The sequence below is a fragment of the Silene latifolia genome, chromosome X (assembly GCF_048544455.1).
Source record: "Silene latifolia isolate original U9 population chromosome X, ASM4854445v1, whole genome shotgun sequence".
NCBI classification, from domain to species: domain Eukaryota; kingdom Viridiplantae; phylum Streptophyta; class Magnoliopsida; order Caryophyllales; family Caryophyllaceae; genus Silene; species Silene latifolia.
The window spans coordinates 239,447,225-239,468,465 of record NC_133537.1 but is presented as its reverse complement, the minus strand read 5'-3'; the positions used below and the strand labels follow the sequence as shown (position 1 = coordinate 239,468,465).

The 21,241-nt window shown below is 35.7% G+C and overlaps 1 protein-coding gene across 2 annotated transcripts in view; it reads left to right on the top strand.

Moving 5' to 3' along the window:
* Positions 1-21,241, top strand: part of LOC141623855 (protein DESIGUAL 2-like) — a 76,127-nt gene that overhangs the window by 18,028 nt on the left and 36,858 nt on the right. The window contains exon 3 of one of the 2 annotated variants that reach the window (XM_074440003.1): positions 21,062-21,116. The exons of the other annotated variant lie outside the window; for it this stretch is intronic. Coding sequence (XP_074296104.1) covers positions 21,062-21,116 — 55 coding nt within the window. The remainder of the gene's footprint in view (positions 1-21,061; positions 21,117-21,241) is intronic. 2 annotated transcript variants of the gene reach the window in all.

The window sequence follows — 21,241 nt, the reverse complement described above, 5'->3', positions numbered from 1 at the left end:
ACTCTACACCATATGATCAAGCGTAAACAATTCACACATATCACACATGTAAGGTCAATCATGGTCATCCAACACAAGTCAACTAATATAAACCGCGAAATGAGGGTACATGGTCAATATTTGGTCAAATATCAACAAAATAGGGCTCAAAGCAGAGCACTCGGTCGAGTGTAGGAGGTCACTCGGCCGGCCACTCGATCGATTGCATAGTTCACTCGGTCGAGTGTCACCTGGGGCAGAATGTTTTCATTCTCAACTCGGCTCCAAACTTCATATTTCATCACATGAATGCTAATAGTTCCCGAGGGCGACTCATATATCATTAAACAACCGATTCAAACACAGCTATCGGCTTTATAGCCATCATTGCTACACAATTAAGATAAAATATCCAAGGCGTACTGCCAACATATTCATACTATTTCATCATCAACAATTGCACCATAGTGCGACACTCGAGTCACATCGGTAAACACAACACTTACTCTAACTCAGGGACACGACCTAATCACTCATCACTCTTAGAGGATAACAATAACATCATCACTCACTTAAACACTACAACAAGGTCACGAAGCACACCGTGGGCGTTCCTCAATAACGTTTGGGAGGCAGTTTTACAAGCAACATCTATACTACCACTCTCAGGGTCGGAGTCTGACACAATTACTTCACATATCATTTCTATGTACTTAAGTTAACGGTCACATTATGTATCACAAATAATCAAACTCATAAACCATAAGATTGAATCCTTAAGCATTAAGTGCCCCATTCTTATTCTCATAACCACGAAACCAAACTTGGTGATGCCAAATCCCCAATTACATATATCCCGATTATTAAAACTCAACTCGTACGCGATTATACCTCATCACGCGGGTTCACTTGAAACTTACAACAAATTCCTCACTGAATGACGAGTTACCACTTGCACGATCTCCAACTCATCTCTCGCTCTAGTACTCTCTCTCTCTCTCTCTCTCTCTCTCTCTCCTATTCCAGATTCCTAAATCTTATCACCATTTATCCCAAATTTACACCATTCCTTAAGTCACATTTCATATTTTCCCCAACTTTTATCAGCTCATGTCATCGCTCTCTCTTACCCCTAGTTCCTCAATTATTCCCTCAGCATTCTACAAATCCAAATTCAGCCATATGTCAGTCAAAATACTTGAGTCTTGCTCCAAAGGTCACTCTCACATGCTCTCAAATTGCATTCTCTATCTATGAGTCCACACAACCGCTAAGTATCTTATTTTGATTTGCCATACTCAAAACATTACATGGGCCAATTACCGTCCTAGTGTTCCCAAATTCTTAAACTTGATGACTATGTCCAAAATCACTCATCTTGTCGGAAATATATGCCTAAGGGTTAGGGTGAGAAAACACTCTTTTGGGGCTCACACAGAACTCTATGCCCGGATATCCCGGGTTTACTCAATGAATAAGGATGATGGGTATTAAAACAAGCCATAACGAATTTGAAGCAGATAGGAAATCAAATAACATGGAGGGGATAGGAAATCAATGGTCGACACCAAAAGAATTGCCCTAATAGCACACTTAAAACATGATGAACCTTGGAAAATGATGCAACTTCAAAACTCAACTCTAATGCAATTTTACTCAAACTTGACTCAAAAGCGAAATGTCATATTAAAACTTTAGCATAAACATCATTTATTTCAAATTTCTCGAAATTTTAATACAGGGTAATCCGTCATAGGATGATACATGTCACTATAGGTCAAGTTCAAAATATTACTATTTGAGTTGTGCAAAACATAACTTAGAAAAGTCAAAATCCGGGTATGTATGTCCTTCATTTTCGAAAAGAAAACTTTAAGGCGGAAAAATTTCTTATACATGACTTCACAAACATTATACATAAAGATAAATAATGAGTAAATAAGGTACATCATTAGCGGAAAAATCAAAGCTTATGTATACTTTTCACAACATTTTCAGTTAATTCGTCAACCTTTAAGACGGAAAAATTTGATTCACACCTTTTTGTTACAAAATTTCAAAAAGAATATTATAGTTTTACAATACTATTAAACCATATTTAGGTAACATCAAAAAAGTTTATATTACTCACTTGGTTCAAAATTTTAGGCTAAAATTTGCAACGAAATCTTCATTTTTAAGACAATGTACCACACCACTAGGGATAACGGTAGTCTTTGTAAGACGATTAAAACAAGTTGCACTCATGAAAATGAAAAGTAATTCAAACTTTTAAATTGAAATTTTTGCATGCAAGGTAAAAATCCGACATTAACAACAAGTGTTAAGCTTTTCTTGTTCAATATGACCAAACAACAAGCATAAAAATTTGGTGGGAAAAAAAATTATCGTAAAAAATTCGATTTTTGACCATTCTAATGACATGGAAAATCAACCTTTACTATGAATTTGAACAAGGTCATCCAATTATTTGATAAAACTTGAATAAACATATGTATATATAAAACCATTTCATATTGCAAAATGAAGAAGATAACTCAACTACACGGTCAAAATTTGAGAAGACGGATAAAGAAAAGTGGAGAAGCAAAGTGTAATTCAAACAACAAATCACAATATGAACTTTGAATTATTTTAAGATAAATCGATGTCGAAGTTACGAGGTTCGAGGTAGAAATGAAAAGACAAGGTAGAAAAACAAATTTTACACAAATTTCTCAGCTAAACAGGCCCACTCGGCCGAGTACTTAGGGCACTCGGTCGAGTGCAACTCCACTCGGTCTAGTGACAGGTTACTCGATCGAGTGGAAACCTTTCAGAAGTTTTCCAGTTTCTTAAATTTGCCCACTCGGTCGAGTGACAGGTCCACTCGGTCGAGTGACTGGTCAACACGCTCGAGTACTACGCTACTTGATTGGGTTTGGTCTCACACTCACTATCTTTGGTACCTTACTCTCATAATCATATCTACTATACCAACAATCTTTACCATTCATGCATTAACAACGGCACTAGCAAGCTCAATCACGCAATTGATACCTACATGCCAAGATTCAGGACTACTGTCCCTCATATCAACACACACTAATCATATCTACGATATACTACTCACATGAGCCCATTTATCCATCCATCACATGTAATCACATTCCACACAAACGATTCTATCATACGATAACATATAACGAGTAACAATACACACATATTCACACAACATTTTACATATTATCATGCATCAAAGGGACAAGATATCATGCAAGGTACTTAACCATGATCAGAACTACATGTAATCACACAACATTTCATTTGAGTAAGTAAATCATGCAAGATGCTAAACAAAATTCAGAACACACATATCATCATGCAACATATCACGTTACGTTTCCCGACTCGTAACCACCCACGTATTGACCAACTGAGACGATATGTACTAGCTTTGGCATGAGGGCGCCTACTCATCCAAAATCGATCTCCTATTGTACTCATGTCGGGTTCATTTTACTTAGGCACTCCTAAATTTATTTTTGGTTCATTGGTTTTAGGTTCCAAAATCGTCGCTCTAATACCACTTTGTAACACCCCAACTATCCGGCCAAGATAATTGGAGTGTTACCATCTCGGTTTCCCGAGGTAGTGTTTCAAAACTCCAATCAAATAACATTTTATTAATGTAAGGTTTAATGAATTACATAAACGTAAACAAATGAATAAATAAAATACAACCTGTGACATCTATACTCTTCTAGCCAACTAGACTCGTCTCGTGATATCATCAAGCTCGTCCCGTCTCTCACGTACTATCCAAATAACCTGTACTTAACCTACTCCCCATATGACCAAAGGATATCATATGAATCGACACAGGCCACTCCAAAAGAGATAGGTGACAATACACAGATACAACAACCGTTGGTTTCATTAAATAAATAAAGTGTAACATATAACATGACTATGTTATGAATGAACCACCATCAACAACCGCCACCACGGTATCGGGACACACTCAGACATACCGACAACCACACTGGTACCGGGACACGCCCGGACATACCGATAACCACACTGGTACCGGGACACGCCCAGACATACCAATAATCACAAACAGGTACCGGGACACGCCCAGACATAACGGGTCCGGAAGCCAACCGGATCCCCTGCCAGACGTCGTGTCTTAACCACACGAGTCCCTCCGTAACTCAAGCCATTAATGTGCACATCCCTCTTGGAGTGGGAATATCCAAGAGGCGACTTAAGCGCAAGACGGTCTCCCAACCGTCTTACATCTCCAAAAAAATTAACCAATCAAACCACCATGTCCTCCGACATACAAGACAACACAACAAATACGATATACCATATAACATGTCAATTACCGACTCACTCAATGCAGATGTATGATAAAAGACTCATTTTATATATAAATGCAACAATGAAACTTAGTAGGATAAACCTACCTCACAGCAAATCCGCATAAGCAATCCGTCACACAAACTGGGCCCGTCTCGTAAAACCGTCTCACAAAACCCATTTCCTAAAATACGATAATAATATAAATACGTATAAATATACCAATCTAATACATATACAAATACGTACAAACATACTAATCTAATACGTATAGGAATACGTATACAACTAATTAAACCCGTCTTATACATTTACCCAAATCCCGACTCAGACACAACCACTACCACCACCACCACCCACTGCCGCCACTGTGGCCACCACTAGCCACGGTGGACCACGGCCGGCAGCAGCCACGACGCACAACAATGACAACCACACGGCAACCACAACAACCCTTACACCCTACACCCTTCCACTTTCACCACACAAACCACCAACCGTGGCCACCACCGGCCACGGCCGACCTCGCCAACACCCCCACCTTGACCCCCAATCTTAGTCGGCACCAACCCTCCACGACAACCACCAGAAACACGACATTAGCCACAACAACAACCCGACACATACCCTAACCCGCACCCGTACACCCCCCTTTCTACCCCAGATCTAGACCACCACAGCCACCCTACCCACCATCCAAGACTACCATTGGCTCCTCCTCACTACCCTCGACACAACCCACCTAAGGTCCACCCAAAACAAACACGAATGGAGGGTCTAAAACGTGTCTTAAGACCGTCGCGCAAAACAGCCATAAACATGTATATTAACTCGGTCAAACCCTTATTTGAGTAGTGAACGACCGTTAATAGGTGGTCAATGACGGGTCAAGGATGAGTCGGGGTCAAGGCGGGTCAACGGTATGAATAAAATAATATAAAGGCTAGTATAAGACGGTTTACCTTACGATCTCAAGGCGGAGGGACAAAAGACAATCTCCCTTTTCTTCTCTTTTTCTCTCTTCTTTCTCTCTAAAATTTCCCTCAATTTTTTCTCTCTTCTTTCTCTCTAAGATTTCCTTCAATATGTGGGGTGTGTGTAGTATAGGTGAGTGTATAAATACATGTATCTTATATTATTATATTATTATTATTATTCCGTATCAAACCCAACTCGCTAAATACAATAAAATATTATTATTATATAATTATTAAATACGGAGTATTAAATATTTGAAGGGGGGAAGAAAACTAATTAACTGACGTGGATCCACTGGGAGAAAATAGTTTGAAATGCACCATGAAACGTGAATTCGTTTGGTTAAGAGCCTTACTTTGAAAAAAAAAAGGTCCTTATGTAGAGTCCATTATTTTAATAGACCATATACATGAAAGATTCATTAATCTCTTATTAGACATTTCTAATAACTATTTAAAGCTTAGTTTAGTCATAACTAGATCTTATGCATGCATAACAAAATGACAAAGTAAGAAGAAATCAATCGACTTACAAAGGAGTGCCGCACGGTTATACTAATTGGTCTCCTACCAAATTAGTCTTCGTAATATCCGAGTGCTCCAAGGATGAATTTAGACCCAATGGTAGGATCTACTCCTCAAAGAATTGTACCAAGATAATTACCCTTAATACATATACTAATATAGTTACTAGAAATTTAGTATATGTTCCTTTAAAAGTTTACTTAACATAAAATTATTACTACTACTAGTAATGTGATGTTTATATTAGTATTTCTATTATGTTTTATTTTGTATCTCAAACCAATTTTTAGAGAGCTAATCAAGACAAAAACATTAGAATGAATTTACCATAAGAAAAACAATTCTTATGGTAAAGAGTGGAGAAGGGGGCCGGGTGGTATTGGGAAGCAAGGCCAATCCTTGCTTATATTTTCTCACAATTGTTCTTCACAAGAAAACCTAAAGTGAGCATTCCCAAACCCATGCTTAATAGGGTTGTCTCAAGCATTTAAGCCAAAAGCACAACTGTCCCCCACTCATGGGAAAAACCGGTTTCCTCATGTAAAATGGGATTCCATTTTAAGTTTGTATTTTGTCAATTGTAATTTGTGACATATGTGACATGTTACTAGACATGTGACTATGTAATGCATTTTTAACTTATTAAAAATCATTACATATAAAATAAATCACATACAATAACACAAAAAGCAATACATGATTACATATACTTAAAATGGACTATTTAATTATAATTTACAACACCTTGTAATTATAATATATTATTCATTCTATTTATAATTGTTTCAATAAACAATAATAAAGTTTTAGTAATAAAACATATTTTCGATTTTAAAGGATTAATTAACTTGTATCATTATACAATTAATTAATTGATCAATTAAAAGTGTTACCCTAGAGGTATGACCTTAAGGGATCAACTGATCACCACCGTCATACGACAATAGTGTCAAACTCTAGTCAGCCAACCATTACTGATTAATGTGGATCAGTTGACAATAAAATATAACAGTCCCTCATGCATTCTTATTATGAGATTTAAACATGTGATCGCATTATTGTCAAGGACACATCCTCCAACAATCTCCCACTTGTCCGCGACAAGTGTGCGTCACCAATTCTCTTGTCCTATTACTATCTCCCACTCAATGCAAGGTGTCTTGCAGGTCGTACTTGCATTTGATCATATCATGAGTGGTTTCCTCGATCTGGAGAATAACTGTCTGACCGGAATTATCTACCGTAGATACCTTCCGAGCGTGACCACGCATTTCCAGTTCATTACTCCTCGAGTGGCCTTGAGATATAAGATAACCTGACTAGGGGTGAACAATTCCTATTGCACTTTTCCCTTCGAATAGCCACAACTCATTATAACCCAAAACGTGCCCATTTGACCCCAATTACGAAGGTCATAGAATGCAAATCAAAGTCACTCTGAAACTGTGCCATCTTAGGCGAAACAGTCTTTAGTCAAAGAATCGACTCATAAGAATACTATAGTAGCTCTCGCCACGACCAGGCTATAAAAATTTCCAGAACTCTATAAGCGGTCATAAGCCGGCCAGAGTGTCCCATACAGTTTGCCTATGTGATCAACTAGTCATCTCTCATGTCTCCATGCCACTTGAACTCGCCATCAATCGCATTACACTCTAGTTACTTCAAGACGTCACCTCATGTAAGTAACTATGGGCGATTACTATGTCAATCTAGTTCACTTTAATAGGGTTCAATATTGTCTCACCAACTCATTTGGATATGACAAAGTAATAAAAAATTTAAAAAACAAATGCGATTATCATATATGAACAAATAAAACAATATTTTATTTCATATCAAATAATCTAGTACAAATTTTGCATACGTTTAAGGCCCATGGAGACAACATGTCCATCGTGTTTAGCCTGCGATAAAGGCTTGGTAAGAGGATCATCCAAGTTATCATCTGACCCAACCTTACAAAACGCAATTTCCTTTCTTTCATTAAAATCTCTAATAATATGAAATTTTTAGAGTACATGTCTAGATCTATTACTAGACTTGGGCTCTCTAGCTTGGAAGATTGTTCCATTGTTGTCACAATAGAGAGTAATGGGATCCTTGGCGGTAGGAACTACCTTTAGCCCTTCCATGAATTGCCTAATCCACACGACTTCATTGGCAGCTTCTGATGCTGCAACGTACTCAGCCTCCGTAGTACAATCCGCAGTCACAGCTTCCTTGAAGCTTCTCCAGCTTACAGCACCACCATTGAGCATGAAAACATACCCAACTTGGGATTTCATGTCATCTCTATTTGTTTGAAAGCTCGAGTCTGTGTAACCCTTAACACATAGCTCGGAGTCTCCTCCAAACACTAAGATAGAATCCTTAGTCCTTCGTAAGTATTTAAGGATGTTCTTAACAGCTATCCAGTGACTCTCACTTGGATTATCTTGATATCTACTTGTCATGCTTAAGGCATACGAGACATCTGGACGAGTGAATATCATGGCATACATGATTGATCCAACAGCGGAAGCATAGGGAATCAACTTCATGCGTTCAACATCTTCGGGTTCGGTGGGTGATTGAGACTTGCTCAAAATTATCCCACTACCCATAGGAATTAAGCCTCTCTTAGACTGGTCCATGATGAAGCGTCGAATAACCTTGTCAATATAAGATTCTTGACTTGATGACAATATCCTTTTGGGTCTATCTCTATAGATCTGGATACCTAATATGCGTTGTGCTTCACCTAAATTCTTCATTTGGAAATGATTTCCCAGCCACTCTTTGACAGAGGACAACATAGGAATCTCATTTCTAATAAGCAGTATGTCATCCACATACAATATTAGGAACACAACATTGTCCCACTAAACTTCATGTATAAACACAGTTCCTCAACACTTCGAGTAAAACCATTTTTTCTTATAACATGATTAAATTGATGGTTCCAACTCCTTGATGCTTGTTTAAGACCATAAATGGATCTCTTAAGCTTGCACAATTTGTCAGGATTTTCGGGATCTACAAAACCTTCAGGTTGCATCATATACACCTCATCTTCTAAATGCCCATTTAGAAAGGCGGTCTTGACATCCATTTGCCATATTTCATAGTCATGAAATGCGGCGATCGCTAACAGTATCCGAATGGATCTCTGCATGGCCACGGGGGCAAAGGTTTCGTCATAGTGAAGACCATGAACTTGGGTAAAACCTTTTGCCACTAGCCTAGCTTTCTAGACATCATCATGTCCTATGCCATTCTTTACCTTAAAGATCCATTTGCATTGAAGATGTCTTGCTCTTTCAGGCAAATCCACCAAGTTCCAAACTTGATTTTCATGCATAGAAATCATTTCGGATTTCATGGCTTTAAGCCACAAAGCTGAATTGGGACTAGAGATTGCAGCTTTGTAGGTGGCGGGCTCGTCACTTTCTAGAAGTAACACATCAAGACTCCCATCCTCTTGGATAAGTCCAACATATCTATCAGGATGGCGAGAAACTCAACCCGACCTCATTGGTTGAGGAATAAAAACAGAATTAGACGACGAAGGAACGTCTTCTTGCGCCTCTACTTCGGTTTGTGGCTCTTGAACTTCATTAAGTTCAAAATTTCTCCCACTCTGTCTTTTAGAAATAAACTCATTTTCTAACAAGACAGCCTCACTAGACACAAACACTTTGTTTTCATGAGGTTTGTAGAAGTAATAGCCTCGGGAGGTATTGGGGTAACCTACAAAGATGCATTTTTCGGATCGTGGGGCTAGCTTGTTGTCTGTCTTTACCTTGACGTAAGCATCACATCCCCAAATTTTCATATTGGATATATTAGGAACCCTTCCCTTCCATATCTCATATGGAGTTTTTTCGGTTGCTTTTGTCGGACTATTGTTCAATGATTTGATTGCGGTTTGTATTGCAAATCCCCAAAACGAGTCGGGTAACTCGGTTTGACTCATCATAGATCGAACCATATCTAGTAGGGTTCGATTTCTCCTCTCGGCAACACCATTAAGTTGTGGTGTACCGGGTGGAGTGAGTTGTGACACAATGCCACAACCTTTCAAGTGTGAATCAAATTCATTACTAAGATACTCTCCACCACGATCGGATCGTAGTGCCTTTATCTTCTTGTTCAATTGGTTTTCTACTTCATTTTGAAATTCTTTAAATTTCTCAAAGGCCTCACTCTTGTGTTTCATTAAGTAGATATACCCATATCTACTTAAATCATCGGTGAAGGTAATGAAGTAGTCATAATTAACCCTAGCGGTGATAGTCATTGGTCCACATACATCGGCATGTATAAGGCCCAATAATTCACTAGCTCGTGTCCCTTTACCACTAAAAGGATTACGAGTCATTTTGCCTAGGAGGCAAGATTCGCATATACCATATGATTGAAAATCAAATGGTTTAATAACATTAGTTGAAACTAATCTTTTTATGTGATTCTCGTTAATATGACCTAATCGACAATGCCAAATGTCTGATTCATTTGGATCACTTGATTTGAGTCTCTTGGATTGTATGTTATAGATGTCTTTACATGAATTTGAAGTTTCTCGAACATAAATGCCATTTATAGAAGAGTCTCGGCCTATGACCAAGTCATTTCTAGAAATGATACAACAATTGTTTTTAATGGCAAAATTAAACCCTCTATGTCTAACATAGCAATTGAAATAATGTTCTTAGAAAGAGAAGTTACATAAAAACAATTATGCAAATACAACTCAAATCCATTTGGCAAAACAAGTACATAAGTTCCCTTGGATGTGGCCGCTACTCTAGCTTCATTCCCAAGTCGGAGATCAACATCGCCCTTGCTTAGCTTTTCCACGTTTCTTAGCCCCTGTAAATGATTACAAAGGTGAGAACCAAAACCGGTATCTAATACCCACGTTGTGGTGGAAGTAAAATTTACATCAATAACATAAATTTCAGAAGGAATTTTTCCGTGTGGAATAACAAGTCCATCCCTAATATTTCAAAAATATATGGGGCAATTCCTCATCCAATGTCCCATGCCATGACAATAATGGCATTCATCATCAACTTGGGCTCCTTTGGTAGTCCCAGTAGCCATCTTGTTCCCATTGTTGAACTTTATACCTTTCTTCCCCTTCCTTTTGAACCATTTCCCTTTAGTTGCAAGAGCTTGCTTGCTAGGACTCCCACTAGTTTCGGCATTTCTTTCTTCTAAAGATAAGGATCCCATGGATTTAGTGAGATGGTCTTCCCGAGACACATTCACACAAGATCTAGTCATAGTAGGAGGTATGGAGGAAGTAATGAAATTAAGGTTTCCGTCGGAACCGATCCCAAAATAAACCTCTCTAGTTGTATCGAGGTTGTTGTTGGAGCAAATATCGTCAAATAAGTTATGACAAGACTCAATGGTAATAGGTGTTGTTGGATTGATAGGATCCATTGAAAAAACTGCAAAATGGAGGTAAAGGAAATTATTAACATTTGTCATTTTTAATCATACTTGTAAACACTTTAAACAAGTTTTAAGCATTTATATAGTGACCTCTACCCAACTATTATAAATGATCCCGAGATCCAAATTCATATTAATTCGGGCACGGTGAGCCGATTCATCCCTAATTAATATAACTCGGTGGATTATCTCTTTAATCGATTCTACTTCTAGAACTCTCGGTCGATGAAATTACTTTAATATTTATCTTAAGCCCGGAACACATGCGGCTACGGTCGCGAATACTTCCGTTGAGCTCAATCCAAATTTCGATGTAATAACAATTTACTACCCACTTACCCAACGTAACAAGTTTAGTACCTCAGTGAGCCGAGCCTACTTCCTTATGAAATTGAGATTCATGGTTCTACTATTTGGTAAGGCTAATTCTCAATTATTATTTAGTGAGAGGTCTTGTCAATTTATTATCTTCCACGTTTTAAGTGAACTAAAGCGGTGAACTACGATAATTATAATTGACACGGTCGATGACTCGATAAAATATGCTATGCATGTGAAGTTATAGCAATTTGGCTATGCATGCAAACATATTTAACAAATGCAAAGCAAAACAATAAAATCCTAGTATGGCCTTCCTAAAATAGTAAATCTAATAAACTATTTACAAATTTGGAAACCAACTCCTTTGGTCCCTTGAACTTCATTTGGCACGCACTCCAAGGCAACACCGTCTTTGTCGGAACGCCTTTCCGAATGGCACCGTCTTCAAGGATCTCCGGGATAAATAAATTACATAGCTTTTCTACTTTATACATTATAAAATGAAAAACAAAAATAAAAATAAAAATGATACGAGATCACTATAATTACAACCGAATCGATATTCCCATTCATTTCGGGAAATATCAATTAAAAAACTAAGGCCAAACTAAGTACAAATTACATAATTCAAAATTATATAAAATAAAAATAAAAATGCAGCATTAATATATGTATGTAACATGCCATGTGATGTGCCAAATCGCCCTATTTAAGCTAATATCGTATATTCGGTCCGGTTTTATGGATAATTGTGACTATTAACTTATTAAAATCACACAATATTATATAAATCAAATCTATGTCCAAGTTAACTACCCCAACCTTCTTAGGACTCAAAAATTTAGTCTTAACTAAATATTTGACAATAATTCAACTTGATATTTTATTATTGCTCCTTAAACATCTTTTATTCATAATAATAAAGAAATAATTCCCAATAAGACATAAAAATTCGAAAATTTCAAAATCATAATTTTGTATATTCTGGAAAATTCCCAACATTCCAAAATTTTAGTAAAAATTTGCCCATAGAATATATTTAATTTATTTCACAAATAAATCTTATAATACATAACTTTAACCCTTTAATTCCAAATTAAACATAAAATTATGTAATAAATCAAAATTAAATTTTGAATATTCTATATAAGTTTCTAGAACCTGAAAGACAAATTTTTAAGCCCAAAAATCGAATTTACATTTATGACTATTTAAAGTTGCTATTTATCAATTTTACAATATAAAAATCAATAAACATCCAAATCAAACGAAATTTGACATGCAACTTTAGATCTGATGTTCATATCATATATATATAACTATGGGAACAATTTTCATGCCAGAAAATTTATTTTAGCTATTTTTGCTAAAATAGCCACTATTTATGTGATTTTTACATCTAAAAATCATAAATCATGCAAAATAAAACCATTTTACCTCAAAATTTACATACAGTGTGAAAATATTGCATGTGACAACATACTAAAATTTCATGGGCAGAGACGAAGTCTAACTAATTTTAACAAAAATACCTCCATTTAATCCATTTTTATCATGTAAAAATCATAAAACATGCAATATAAAACAATTTTATACGAAATTTTACATACAATAAGTAAAATATGCATGTGAGGTCGTGTTAACATTTCATGGTCAGAATCATAGTCTAACATATTTTAGTATTTAAAAGTCATTTTACCAAATAAAATGTAAATAAAAATACTAAAAATAAATTAAAGAGCAATTTTTATACCATAAATCATCAAAACGACATAAAATTAACTTAGGACCAGAATGTTATTCATGCAAAAATTTCGTGGTATTTATCCTCATAAATCACAAATTTCTAGTTTTTATATGTTAACATTTTAACTCGGAAAAACAATAACCGATTATGCATGCAACAACCATTGCTCTGATACCAATTGAAAGATTCATTAACCTCTTATTGGACATTTCTAATAACTATTTAAAGTTTATTTTAGTCATAAACTACTAGATCTTATGCATGCATAACAAAATGACAAACTAAGAAGAAATCAATCGACTTACAAAGAAGTGCCGCACGGTTATATTAATTGGTCTCCTGCCAAATTAGGCTTCGTAATATCCGAGTGCTCCAAGGATGAATTTAGACCCAATGGTAGGATCTAGTCCTCAATGAATTGTACCAAGATAATCACCCTTAATACATATACTAATTTAGTTACTAGAAATTTAGTATATGTTCCTTTAAAAGTTTACTTAATATAAAATTATTACTACTACTAGTAATGTGATGTTTATATTAGTATCTCTATTATGTTTTATTTTGCATCTCAAACCAATTTTTATAGAGCTAATCAAGAGAAAAACATTAGAATGAATTTACCATAAGAAAAACAATTCTTATGGTAAAGAGTGGAGAAGGGGGCCGGGTGGTATTGGGAAGCAAGGCCAATCCTTGCTTATATTTTCTCACAGTTGTTCTTCACAAGAAAACCTAAAGTGAGCATTCCCAAACCCATGCTTAATAGGGTTGTCTCAAACATTTAAGCCAAAAGCACAATTGTCCCCCACTCATGGGAAAAACCGCTTTCCTCATGTAAAATGGGATTCCATTTTAAGTTTGTATTTTGTCAATTGTAATTTGTGACATATGTGACATGTTACTAGACATGTGACTATGTAATGCATTTTTAACTTATTAAAAATTATTACATATAAAATAAATCACATACAATAACACAAATAACAATACATATTTACATATACTTAAAATGGACCATTTAATTATAATTTACAACACCTTGTAATTATAATATATTATTCATTCTATTTATAATTGTTTCAATAAACAATAATAAAGTTTTATTAATAAAACATATTTTCGATTTTAAAGGATTAATTAACTTGTATCATTATACAATTAATTAATTGATCAATTAAGAGTCTTACCCTAGAGGTATGACCTTAAGGGATCAACTGATCACCACCGTCATACGACAGTAATGTCAAACTCTAGTCAGCCAACCATTACTGATTAATGTGGATCAGTTGACAATAAAATATAACAGTACGTCATGCATTCTTATTATGAGATTTAAACATGTGATCGCATTATTGTCGATGACACATCCTCCAACAATACATTGTATATAAGAGGTTCGTTCGAAAACTCAGTGCATAATAACGCTATCTCATTTTCTTTTATTTTTTTTGTCGTGACCTGGTATCAAAACACTTTACGTAACGATTTTTGTGGTGTAAATGAAATAAATTTTAGACTATTATATGGTATGATCTGTCATTTTTAAGACAATTTTCAATTTTTTGCTGCTTATAGAGGAAGTTTATAGCTAAATTATGTTGTTAATATAACATTCAAGCATCCAACTTTACCCAATTGATAAAAATTGCAACAATAAGCTTAATATTCTACACACATGCTTAAGACAACATCCAACAACAATTATACAAGCAAGAAACATGGTTAAACATGTAAAGTTACTAACTTTATCAAACCAAAGACTAATTCCTAAGATTTAAAGCACATAAATGATATAATACCGAGTAACCTATCACTGTTACCTTTAAGCACTTCAATAAGCAAGATTCCAACCCAAAACAACCCCGGAACACTAAAGCTTCCACCTAAGAATGAACAAGTTTAAGACAAAAAGGGTTATAAAACTCATCTCACAAAAAGATGGATTTTCTAAAAGATTTAAAAGGTTAGATTTTTCTTACATAGAAAGATGGACGAAGAAGAGAGGATTCTAGAACAACAAACGGATGTGAATTTGGTTATGAATTGAAGGTTTTATGTGAGTTTTAGAAGTGAGATTTAAGATGAGTTTTAATGGTGAAAATCTCATATTTTCTAAGAAACAAGATGAAGAGAAGTTGCTGAAAAATGAAAAGGAAAACCCTAAAAGAAGGAGGTTTTGTTGTCTTAAAGATGGTTCATAGGTTTATTTAGGCCCAATAACAAAGACACTTGGTTTGTGACTCGGTTTTGGATTAAAAACACTCATACTATGACTTTTAAGGGGTTTCCGGGCTAAAAGAAAACCAGATTAATTTTTATGAAACTAATGCACGATTTTGAAAGCATAAAACCTAATAAATAATGTGTCAAATAAAATTGAGTATTATTAAATTAGCGATTTTAATATGTTACCCATAAAGATAAAATCGCAGGTGTTACAATCAGGCCACCTTCATAAAGTGTCGTCCTCGAAACTTGAATGTAGAAAACGAAAAGTTGTAAGGACAAAGTCGGTTTTCAAAAATGAACATCCATATCTTAACAAGAACTAAAATCGTAATTCTTCCATAAACATTTAAGAAGAGTTTTCAAAAGTGTAAGTCTTCTTTCATGGAACGAAATAGCTCTTGTTGTGCACACAAGAACGCTAACATTCCATGTTAAAGACAAGGTTAAATACAAAATTATAACGAGTCCTAACATCCCATCAAATGTCAAAACCAAATGAAAGTGAAAAACCGCTAAAATTTTCTTTTAAAAAAGCTAAATTAAAAGTAAAAGATCCATTTCTACACTCTAAAAGAAGTCAAGTTTTTGGAAATGTAACGTTAACTTCGACAACAAATCAAAAATGTTCCAAAATAAGTTAGGAATCGAGCAAAATGAAAATCAACTTGGGTATCACGATCACGGATCACGGATCACGGTGAAGAAGTCCACACCCAACAAACAAAAGGGGCTAAATCGAATTTTTAGGGGTAGAAAGTCACGATAAGATTATCAATAAGGTTAGAGAACATACATTTTTATAAACCACTAGCTTCATTCCCAAAGGAGAAGCACAACGAGACGAGTAAGAGGGGCATGAAATGGTAAAGCTTATGGTCAAAGAGGAGGGGAAACAAGGAAACATCGAAACGCCACACACTCAAATCACAAATGGCAACTTCATCCTTAACGGTTCCTCAAGCATCCCTAGAAAACCAATCTTATAACCACATTACATCCAAGGATCTCTTCAAAGCAACTTACGTCACCTTACGCCTAAGCTATTCCATGAAACAAAGCACTTCATCACAATCGTGATTCAACAAATCTCAATCATAAAGCATCTACAAATGACTTCCACAAAAAAAAGATCAAAACTACTAACAAAGCTATACTCATATCCAACAAGCGTCAAAACACAACATCAATCTATGTATGGTCATCAACATCCTAAAGGTGTTTTCTTCCAAGCTCACATCATGAACTTTACTCCATGTTTACTCCTAAAGTGACAAAGCCCAACCTACTAAACTTTCAAATCCCGAATACGATTAACCAAGTCAAGTTCCACAACCTTAGTAACATATACAACTCATACTTTACACAAAGAATTCCACCAATCAATCACACCCACTTTACGTCACACAACTAGGCTTCTGAATCACCAAGGTATGTCTCACCACTCTACCAAAACCTTCCCACCAACACAAACTCTCAAGGCAAGGGTTAGGAGTCAACCACCACAACTTCCACGAAAGCCCAATTATCCAACCAAATTTAACATCCCACAAAAGAAAGAGAGCTATCTACAAGGCGTCATGGGAGGATAAACAAGAAACGAAGGATAAGTCGGGAGGGTACAAGAGTAGCGTACAAGGTAAAACAAAAGAGAGTTTAGAAGAAGGATAAGCATCAAGAGGTAAAGAATAAGGCAAGGTACACTAAGAAAGAGAAAAATCTTCGAGGAAGTAAAAGTATTTCTCAGAAGGTTGAACAAAGCTTCAACTTTCGGCAATAGGCACCAAGACTTGATTGTCACACGGGAAAGCTCATGATTTGTCTATCCAAGGGCACAAGAACCAATTATTGACAATCAACAAACATATTAGAACCTAACAAGGAGCAATCACAAAGTAGACTACCACCTTAGGTCCTTAAGTCTACCCATATCTCATTCATTATCCAAGGTCAAGTTTGAATTAAGTTTGGGGTACACGTGCGTGCGTCGGGAGCAACGTAGGCTCTGATACCAACTGTGAACCCCTACGATCTTACGATAAAGTAAATGTAAACTTTGCAGCAGCAAAAACGAGATTTTAAAAACTTTGATATTAAAAACCGCGGAGTAACTATATAAACCAAAAAGTTGAGTTTAATAAAGTTTTTTTTACAAAATAAAACTTAGTTTGACGAGCGGGATCTTAATCTCTAAATAAAGCACAATTATAAAACTAAGTACAATTCTGAACTACAACGAGGAAGGTCAATCATTGTAAGTACAGCGCTCGCTAGCTCACACATCTTCTCCCTAAAGAAGAAACACTATCACCTGTCATTCATGTAAACATGAAGCCACAGTCAGTGGGGAGTAACTCGAGGTTCTCCCAGCCATATTATATCAAAAAAAATATATCAGAACACAATTAAGACATAGCATACTGAATACAAAGATATAATTAACATGACAAGAGAAAACAAGGATACACATAGATCATACATGTTTACATGGATAACTTGATATGTAAGGTAAGAATGAACGATAAGCATACATATCAACATGAGTAGCTTGATACTCCCTCCGTCCTGGTCAATAGTTATCTATTTCCATTTTTGGGTGTATCATTGAATAGTTATCTATTTCTATTTTTGGTAATATTTTGTGGGCCATTTTCCATGTGCATGTGGGGTTAAGTGGTTTGTGTGGTCCAACTTCACCCATACATGTTTCCTTAATCTTTGTGCCAAAGAAATAGATAACTATTGATCGAGGCGCGGGGAGTATAAGAAAGCAAGAATGGATGGTGAACATACATGACAACATGACTAGCTCAATATAAGAAAACAAGGATGAATGACGAACACACATGACAATATAAATGGCCAGATATGGGAAGGTAACAATGAACATTTATCTACATCTCTTTAGAACAAAAAAAACATAGAATACGAAAAGAAAGTATACACACGGCTTAGTCAACACAAGAACAATAAATAAACATATCTTAGGAACACACAAATATAGAATACAATATGAGAGCATAGACACAATTTGGTCAACACAAGTACAATTTCTAATGGCAAATGACATATGCAAACAACCAAAATGAAGCAAGACCTTTATTACTCTTAGACTCAATTCCCACTTAATTCCTCCCGGTAGGACGACGATAATATGCACGGTCCTAGTCTAAACCTGGCGCCAGACTCTCGGGATGAGCGTTTTCCAATTCGACAAACGATAAACATATCGCATCCGAGACTCGAAACATGACCCACACATCCTGACCAAAGGCCGAATAATCACAAGTTGGAAACATGGCCCACACAACCTGACCAAAGGCCCAACATGAGACGGAAGAGTAACCTCACTTTGGAAACATGGTCCACACAACCTGACCAAAGGCCCAAAAGGAGGCGGATAGATCATGAGTTAACCAAATCTCGGCAGAACGGCACCAGAGAGGCGTAAAGACATGTCAAGCAAGTATAAGATACATATTGACATTTCCATAAGAAAACGACTCAACACAAGTAATCACTTAGGGCAAGTATTTCACATTTGAACTCGATAAAGAATCGAGAAAGAACAAATAAGAAACTCGTATGTGAAGTATACATCCTCATTTCATTCACATATAGCTTGAATAAACATTGTTTGTCATAATTAAATGTTACTTAAACTTAGCATAGAACAAACGATAACAAATGAATTAAATAATGTGAAATACGAGGCAAAACGTAAACAAACCAAAACCGACCTTTAACATATGAATGAGATATAGGCAAGGTGTTCCAATGATAAACAAGTTTCAACACACCATACACAAGTATTAGAACCAAGGTTAAGAAACATAGCCAACAACGAACCTAAACCCTAATCCCAAATGACAAATTTAGAACTCGACTACAACAAGGGTCACCTTTAAGCAATCATTACTCAAGTTCTAGACATTAGAATGAGGTGAAACCAATTGTAGGTGATAGCTTATCCTCTTAAAGTTCTAACGGTAGGTCACATGCCCAAAACAAGCAAGAAACGAGAGACATATGGTCATTTTACGAAAGTGTGATAGTGTAGGAAAACAGTAACCCGCCCGGGTTGGACCCTCCTGACCGGGATTTTGGCTGACCCGCCTCGGTTTTATGGTGACCCGCCCGAGTTTTTACCCTACTGATCGGGTTTTTTGTTTACTCGCCCGAGTTTTTACTAATTCGTACCCAATTTAACTCTAACGCAACTTATTTTCTAATGTTAATACACATATAAACCCATCAAACTAATCATGTTCTCACCCAAGTATGAGTCACAAACCACATCAATGCATTAGACATGAATAAACATGGATTTGAGACGGAATTCAACAATTCACGCATTCAAGCATCCAAGTTTACCCAATAGATAACAATCACAACAATAAGCTTAATATTCTACACATATGCTTAAGACAACATCCAACAACAATTATCCAAGCAAGAAACATGGTTAAACATGTAAAGTTACTAACTTTATCAAACCAAAGACTAATTCCTAACAATTAAAGCACATAAATGATATAATACCGAGTAACCTATCACCGTTACCTTTAAGCACTTCAATAAAAAATATTCCGACCCAAAACAACCTCGGAACACTAAAGCCTCCACCTAAGAATGAACAAGTTTAAGACAAAAAGGGTTAGAAAACTCATCTCACAAAAAGATGGATTTTCTAAAAGATTCAAAAGGTTAAATTTTTTTACATAGAAAGATGGAGGAAGAAGAGAGGATTCTAGAACAACAAACGGATTTTAATTTGGTTATGAATTGAAGGTTTTATGTGAGTTTTAGAAGTGAGATTTAAGATGAGTTTTAATGGTGAAAATTTCATATTTTCTAAGGAAGAAAATGAAGAGAAGTTGCTGAAAAATGAAAAGGAAAACCCTAAAAGAAGGAGGTTTTATTGTCTTAAGGATGGTTCATAGGTTTATTTAGGCCCAATAACAAAGGCACTTCGTTTGTGACTCGGTTTTGCACTAAAAAGACTCATACTACGACTTTTAAGGGGTTTCCGGGCTAAAAAAAAAAACAAATTAATTGTTATGAAATTAAAGCAGGATTTTAAAAGTATAAAACCAAATAAAAAATGTTCCAAATAAAATTGAATATTACTAAATTAGCGATTTTAATATGTTACCCATAAAATTAAATCGCGGGTGTTACAAACACTATCAAATGAGAAAGCAAGAGCATCTTGTGGCTTCACTCACCATCATATGTTGTCTATTGGAAGGATTATTTGCTTTATACATTGCCTATTTGTTGTGGCTTATTATCTTTCCGCAACCGCTGCTGCTAATTAACTCCAAGTTTTAATTGTTTCGCTAATTGTTGCTTCTGTAATTTCTAGATAAAATAGTTATGTATATTTTTTTTATTTATATTTTCAAATATTAGCTATAAAATCGTTGTGTATTATTCTAGTACGCTCATGAATCGGGTTGGATTAGGCTGATATGCTTTTAATTTGTAGCCTCGCAAGTGTAACGAGTGATCGTTGTAGATGCGAGGGTCGAACCCAAAGGACGGTAAGTTATGGTTCTAATATGATTTAGTTAATCCTAATTTAATTTTAGCCAAAAGCAAGTTGATTGATAACTAATGATAAACTACGGACTAAAGCAAGATTAGAATTAGCAAACAAGTAAATGAT